The sequence below is a fragment of the Cyprinodon variegatus genome, unplaced genomic scaffold (assembly GCF_000732505.1).
Source record: "Cyprinodon variegatus isolate N-32 unplaced genomic scaffold, C_variegatus-1.0 Scaffold582, whole genome shotgun sequence".
Lineage (NCBI taxonomy): Eukaryota > Metazoa > Chordata > Actinopteri > Cyprinodontiformes > Cyprinodontidae > Cyprinodon > Cyprinodon variegatus.
In genome coordinates this window covers 535,556-543,197 of record NW_015151035.1, presented here as the reverse complement: position 1 = coordinate 543,197, position 7,642 = coordinate 535,556, and the positions used below count along the sequence as shown (strand labels likewise).

Here is a 7,642-nt window from a genome sequence, read left to right as displayed (position 1 = left end):
GATGCTGACACAGGAAGGAAACTAGTCAGAACTGCTACTGTTGTATCCCTCGTTCTGTTCTGCCCAGCTTGCACAATTTCTCACTCTACTAACCAATCTTTGTGGTGTACAAGAAGTGAACACTGCACAAGGGCGATAAAAACTGAAGAAAAAAAAAAGTGTGGTTGTGCTTGTCTTTTATATCTTTGAGTTATTGCCATTTTACCCAGGCACGGTTTTTGGGTTGAAGTCTCAGCCTCTTCGTCTTAGTGGAATTTATGAGAACGGTGCTCAGGAGCAAAATGCAAATACTTTCCAGTGGTCATGATCAAAACTACAGTGGGTGTTCTGTTCAACGCAGCCCACTGTTAGATTTTACTTTATAATGCATCATTTTGTTTATCTCAGCACACAGAAAGCTGCTTTAATCATTATTTTATTCCTCATTTAAAACAACAGGCATACAAACAAAATAAATACTGAAAATGCTACAACTAAATCAGCACCTTAGTGTCAACTGACTCGACATCTTCCATTAAAGCACATTTCTGAGTAAAAACTGCTCCTTTTATTTCCTTGTGCTTCTTTTGTTCTTTGAGCTGCCAATGAAAGAAAATGTGCAACATCATCTCTGGGTTTTTATATCCTGATGAGAAGCTATTCAGTCCAGGTATTATAGATACGATAATAAAAATACAATCAAGTTAACAGTAAGTTTTCCTCCTGATTCAGAACCAAACTACTGCACAATGATACAAAACCGAAAGTCTTCAGATCTTGTACAGGCCGAAGAAATTGGCGTAATGTGAGTGGCTCAGGAAACTAGGGTGGGATACGTTCACATAGACTATGTCGAGCCTCTTCAGCTGCAGGGCAGCGCCCAGGTAGTTCTCTGTGGTCCATGAGTGGGCTGAATGCTGGGGGCAGAAGCCCGAGCGGTGGGCCTCCATCAGAGGCTGAGGTGAGGTCAGGCCCTCTCTCCTCAGAAACACAGCGTGCAGAAAGGAGGACGCAGGACCGCAATCCTTAAAGATCAGCTCCACTCGAGAGTAAATTTCGTAGACTCCTGACTCGTTGACCTGCAGGCCGCCGTCTTGGATGCGGTAGGACACCCCTCCAGAGACAAAGGCCTGGCCTGTTTTAGGTTCCCATCGCAAAGTCTTGGAAGGTTCTTTCTGAATGCGCCCTACAAAAAGACAGCAACATTAGGCAGAGTGGACAAGAGAAAATTTAAAATCTAATCTCACGTTAATAGAAATCTTACCAATTACATGGGCTGCAGGTCTCTCCTTTTTCTCTTCTACCTTGGTTTCAGGCTTATAGAGACCTGAAATGACCACCAGATGAGTCGTGTTAACAGTTTTTATTTGCTGGGAGCATTGCTATCATTTCATGCAGGAAGAACACAATGTTCACATACCGATTTGCTTCAGCGGGGAACCAAACTCTTGTATGGGTTTAGGTTCAACCTTTAAGGAAGTAAAAGAAACAGAAACTCAATACCACATCACACAGAGAAATGCGGCTCAGTGCTTTCTAACGCTTAAAGCTCAGTCGCGGCACATGAGATGGAGGATATCCTGTTTAAATGGACGGGTGACCACAGTGGAACGACCAAGACTTTGGTTTGCATTTTAAATGTCAGGGTTCATCAGTGAATCCATTATTCTAAACTCTTTCACATTAATTATTAAACTTCACAGGTCAGCCCAAACTTTCCAGCTATGGTTCCATTCTCCCACCTTACACCTCTCAATGTCACCCCCACTTTATGCAAAGATGGCAAATGTTCTATTTTAGTCTTTGCTACTGAGCAGTAAAGAAATAACATCTTGTCTTGACAAAAAAAGAACAACAACAACTGAGCTTTCTAAAGCAAAACTTGCAGAAAAATGGTCAAACACGATGCACTCCCCCCAATAAAACTGTAATTAAAAAAGAAATAAATGAAAGCTTAACATTAACATTCAGTTTCCTTGACCCTTACCTTCTCCGGAGCCTTGAGTTGTTTCTGGATGTTCAGAATCTGCCAAGCTTCAAACCCCAGGGCTGCAAAAACCAGCAGGAACATCATGAGCAACACCATGAAGAGGCTGGGGCTGACCCCCAAGCAGCTCCGGCTCTTGCTGCGGCTCCTCATGCTCTCATGGACCGGTGGGAATGACCAGCAGGGAATGAGGTTTGGAGGAGCCACAGGCTGCCGTTGACCTCCGCCTTCATCCACCAGGAACACCTGTGGGTAGGGGTACCTCTGGTCAGAGCTCATGGTGCAGGTACTGACTGACAGGCAAGCTGTGTGCAAGGCTCTCTTGTATGCGCTGAAAGAGGTGTGGACTTGTGTCTGAAGAGCCCTGTCAATTTCATGTCAAACCCAAGAAGCTGTCAAAGCAATCGCCACCCACTAATCCCTCCCACGCCTCCCTTGAGGAGTTAAACACTGATATCTGAACTAAACTAAGCAGTTATCTCGCCCTGAATCTGCTCAATTTGGATTTGCTGCATAATATTTCTAAATACTACTTTCTTTGCATATCTCTCTATATTTAATCAGGTAGTTTGCAGAATAATAGGTTTAGATGCATATGTCAGAAAAGGAAGTTTGAGGTTAAGCTGACCCATACCTCACTAACCATCCTCTTCTTTTCTGCATAAAGAGACCTTTTCACATATTCCACTAAAGGAAACACTGAGTAACATCACCTATCAGGACCTGTTTTCCACATCACCAAACTTCAATCTTACCCTCTTTCCAGTGAATCACGTTTCACCTCCAAATAAAAGCCATGCCGTTTATTGCTGATCTACATTCCATATGTGTGTCAATGTCGATGGGGCCCTGTGTGTTGGTAAACAGTGATGCAGCAGTTTCAAAAGCTCAGAGCGTATTCTTGGTGGGAAGAAGCGGCTGCCACATGAAAAGGAACAAGCTCTTTGCATGGGCTTGCACGCTGTCTGCTTCTGAAAGGTCTCGCTGAAGCATTCACAGTTATAAATGAAGAGAGGTGAGAATTTAAAAGCCAAGTAAAACCTAAGAGGTAGCTTACAGGAAAGAGCACTCATATGCTTCTCCTCCCTTCCACCTGACTAATACCCAATGCTGCTGTGGTCTCCCAGCAGGTTTGGGATATTTCATATGCACTGCAGTTTCAGATGACTGTAACACTTTCCTCTTGCATGTTATATCTACTAGATGATCAAAACCTGATAACACCTTTTGAGGTTTCTTCAACCCTCCCAGGTGGTTGGTTTGGGTATAGGTTCATGTTCAGATGCTTAGATAAGAAATCAATTTCATTGTCTATTGCTTTGAGTTGGGAAGTTGCTCTGAGTCATACAATCATACTGAAACTCAATTCCAGACAGCATGTAGCAACATTTTATTGCAATAAACATTGCATACATGACATTGCTAATGTCATGTATGCAAAATCTCCCATGAGATTCAACCTGTGTCAGGATTTTGGCTTCCATGGCCAAGTGGGCTTCATACCGGTGCTGCAAGGTTTTCTTTCATTTCTCCAGAGTCAGGTAGATAAAGGGAAACCCACCTTGCAGCATGCACAGTCTGCTCCAAGGTAAAGGGCAATTACGTCAAATCTAACCATAAACTTCACAGACTGCCGGTAGCCTGCAAACGTCTGTTTCCCAGAAGCGTCATGCTGAAACAAGGCCCTCGCAGCAACCCTAGCAGCAGCAGCAGCAGCAGCGCAGATCAGGTTAGGTGGGGGAGGGTGGGGTTTTGGGGTCTAACCAGGCCGTGTTCACGGTTACTGCTCCAGTTATTATAACCAGCCGGCTGAAATAGGACGCATCACTGAATCAGCAAGTACTTTTCTAAGTCATGTTTCCTACTGCCTGCCTTTCTATGCACAATGGAGGTAGTTGTGGTCTCGATGACTGATAACACAAATAATGCCGAAAAAGATGATGAAGTGCATTGCCTGAAAAGAGAGACTTATATCATCTCCTTTTTTTGGAGAAACAGATTTGTCTATTTCTAGACCGCAGATTTTATGAGCCAGCATCTCATGTGAACAGCGGTGCCTTGCAAAAAACCATCCGTGCCACTTGACATTTTGTAACATCATAAGCATAAACTTTACCATAACTTATTTAGGTAGAAGATCAACATGAAGCAGGATATCATTTATATCACATGTGAGAATACATTGTTTTTTTAAAACCTTTAAAGAAATAAAGCCGTTAATTTGTTTTCCAAATTACTTGAGTACCATAAATGTTCCAATAAACTCCAATAAATAAACTGCTGAAAACAAAATTAAATTCTATTCAGTTTATTTCTATAGCACCAATTCAAAATCGTCATCTTTTGCTTTTTCGTCATCTCAAGGCACTTTACAGTTCACCAGATCATCCAGTCAAATTGATTCAAAGTTTTCTATCTAAGGAAAACCAGCTGATTTCATCAACTCTTCGACGAAGGTTATCCCTCACACTAAGCATGCTTGTAGCGACAGTGGAGAGGAAAAACTCCCTTTTAACAGGAAGAATGAGACGAGCTCCGAGCCAGCTCCCATGTCATAGGACGAAGAGAGCACATCCAGTTAGTCACTTTCAGAGAAACAGGACTACACTGGAAAACAGGCCGATCTCCAACATCTATAAGCAAAGGTGTTGATGGCAGCAGCACAGCTGATATTTCTCTCCAGGATGGAGTCACAGCCAAACAGGAACAGACCAGATGAAGCTACTATGAGAAGAGCAGAGAGAGCAGAACGTTAGAGATTGAACTAACAGATTCTGCAGAGTGGGAGAACAGAGATAGAATGAAGCAGAATGATGAAAAAGGGGTCCCTATGTCCTCCAGCAGTCTAAGCCTATAGCAGCATAACTATAGAGATAGCTCAGGATAACCTGAGCCACTCTAACTAGAAGCTTTATAAAAAAGGAAAGTTTTAAGCCTAGCCTTAAAAGTAGAAAGGTCATAAAACCACACAACATGGTTCTGCCACATCGTGTTTCACAGAAGGCCTGGTGGGATGGTCAAACCTGCAGCGATACACCATACCATATAAGCTTTTTTGTTCCTGTTCACAAACATGAAATAAGCTTTTGTTAAATATTACATGTTTATGTAACACTATGGCTATCCATTAATGCTATTTGAAACACGTTCAGTTAGCTTTCGTTTCCTCATCTTTGTTAAATACTTTTTTTTTTCTAGCATTTTCATACTTCAGTGCTGATGAGGGGTTTCTATGACCTTCTAAGGATGTGCGGTTGACAGGAAGTGTTGATTGTGCAATACAAGCCTAAATTCACCAAGAGGAGGGCAGAATGGCCAATTTAAGCTAAATTTTGCTTATTTCCTTTGAGGTATTATTTTTTATTCCTTTTTTCGTTTTATTAGTAACTCATTTACAGTTAGGTAGCCCTTCAAGATGTTTAGTTTATTTTGTTAAATATTTGCTTAATATTTTGTCCCATTTTTGTGTCAAACAGGTCATACAGTCTCATTCAAAAATAATTTATTAATCCAAGAGGAAAATTAAATGTTGCAGTAACTCATTTTTTTTTTTTTTAACTAGGGGCTGTAGGTGTTGATAGCTGTGGGCAGGAAGGATCTTCTGTAGAGGTCTGTGTTGCACTGTTGCTCTGTCAGACCAGCATACCCATAGTCAATGCACATGTGCAAGACGTCAGATTTGCATTTATCATTTTAGTTTCGAACAAAAAATACACTTTAAACTACCTCAACAGGTGTGTATACCTTTAGAGATAGCTACAGGTTTCATCCCACTCGCACTTTCCGGGTCTTGTTCCAACCTTTAATTGTGAGAACAGAAAAAGCTTGAGCATGTTCCCTCTTAGTTTGTTTCTTTTTGATCTGCTTCAATCTGAGGAGTTTAACGCCAAGAAGAAGCCATTTCTTAGTTTTATCAGATTTATTCAGAAGATCTGGAACTCACTACAGTCTACTGTTGCTATTTGCACAGAAACCTTTCATGTCAACATTGGCATTCTAATCAGAAAAAATTATTAATTATATATTTTGGACCAATAAAGATTAAAAAAGACATTATTTGAATACTATTTTGTCTTTTGTAGAATTATTACATTTATATGTATGACTCTAGACATTCTGTAGATCTACAATCTATGAAAAATCTATTGTTTTCATGGGGAAAAAAAACATGTAGCTATGACCTTTATAAAGTATTAATTTGCACTAAAGTGCAATCATAAATCTGAACCCTGCATTCAGCATCAGTTCTGTCTGATTTTTCTGATCCAGGGAATTTTTAATGGTTATTTTTTTGGTTATCAACATTAGAGGTTGTTAAGAATTCTGATAAGTCTGTGCTTCTATATTCACTATTGGCTTCTCTCTTTGATAGCTGATGGAGACTTCTGCTAAGAGATTTTTCCTTTTTCTAATTTATACCACAGTAGACCTGAAATGGAACACTGATTATCACATCCTGTTGTGCAAATAGAATAGACAGCAGGTGGAAATTATTGGGAAATAGCAAGACACGCTCAATAAAGGATTAGTTCTGCAGAATGGGGACCACAGCCCACTTCTCAGTACCTTTGCTTTCTGGCTGATGTTTTGGACAGTTTTGAATATTGGTGGTGCTTTCTCACCCCTGGTATCATCAGACGGACCCTACAACCCACACAAGTGGTTCAGGTAGTGCAGTCCATCCAGGATAGAGCTGTGGCATTAAGGATTGCTCTGTCTGTCAGCATAGTTTCCAGAACCTGGAGCCGCTACTAGTAAACAGGCCAGTAGAACAGGAGATGTGGAGGAGGCCGTAGAAGGGCAACAACCCAGCAGCAGGACTGACACCCCCGCCTTTGTGCAGGGAGGAATAGGAGGAGCACTGCCAGAGCCCTGAAAAGGACCTCCAGCAGGCCACAAATGTGCATGTCTCTGCCCAAATGGTGAGAAACCGACTCCATGAGGATGGCATGAAGGCCCGAGATCCACAGATGGGGGTTGTGCTCACAGCCGCATTGCCCTCCCTGTGCTCGCCAGAGCTAGCATGACTGCAGTTAGATAACGAGATGAGATCCTCAGAGCCCTTGTGAGATCATATACTGCTGCGGCTGACTCTGGGTTCCTCCTAATTTAGGACAATGCTAGAGCTCATGTGGCTGGAGTGTTTCAGCAGTTTCTGCAAGATGAAGGCATTGAAGCTATGGACTGGCCCTCACGTTTCCCCCCTGCCAACACACCCATGAGGGGCCCATGTGGGTTGGAAGTGGGCTGTTGAGTGGGCCCCAGCTGGGTTCCATGGTGGCCCCTTGTGGGCAAGCCCACATGGGCTAAGGGTGGGTTTCACATGGGCCCCACACGGAACCCAGTTTTCTCCCACATGGGACCCACACTGGACCCTGGGCGGATTATGGGTCCTTATTATGTCCTACACAGGCTTAGACCTTAGTCTGACTGAACACATCTGGGACATCATGTCTCAGCCTATCCACCAACATCACCTTGCACCAGAGACTGTCCAGGAGGTGGCAGATGTTTCAGTCCAGGTCTGAAAAGGAGATCCCTCAGGAGACCATCTGCCAACTCATCATGAGCATGCCCTGGTGTTGTAGGGAGGTCATACAGGCAGGTGGAAGAAACACACAATACTGAGCCTCATTTGACCTCAAAGCTGGATCAGCCTATACATACATACATATA

The 7,642-nt window shown here is 42.6% G+C and overlaps 1 protein-coding gene across 1 annotated transcript; it reads right to left on the bottom strand.

Moving 5' to 3' along the window:
* Positions 1-406: 406 nt before the first annotated feature.
* Positions 407-2,283, bottom strand: LOC107095892 (tumor necrosis factor ligand superfamily member 6-like). The gene is made up of 4 exons (XM_015392259.1): positions 1,967-2,283; positions 1,400-1,448; positions 1,244-1,306; positions 407-1,165 (listed from the first exon to the last, which is right to left on the bottom strand). The coding sequence occupies exons 1-4, from the start codon at positions 2,243-2,245 to the stop codon at positions 750-752; spliced, it is 807 nt and encodes a 268-aa protein (XP_015247745.1). The 5' UTR covers positions 2,246-2,283; the 3' UTR covers positions 407-749.
* Between the last annotated feature and the right edge of the window lie 5,359 nt (positions 2,284-7,642).

What these genes read in the sequence shown, in the direction of transcription:
- LOC107095892 (XM_015392259.1), bottom strand. Translation starts at nt 2,245, where the DNA reads ATGAGCTCTGACCAGAGGTACCCCTACCCACAGGTGTTCCTGGTGGAT. An exon ending in AACTCAAGGCTCCGGAGAAG is followed by an intron (nt 1,449 to 1,966) that starts GTAAGGGTCAAG and finishes ACTTCCTTAAAG; the next exon opens with GTTGAACCTAAACCCATACA. An exon ending in ACCTGCAGCCCATGTAATTG is followed by an intron (nt 1,166 to 1,243) that starts GTAAGATTTCTA and finishes GTCTTTTTGTAG; the next exon opens with GGCGCATTCAGAAAGAACCT.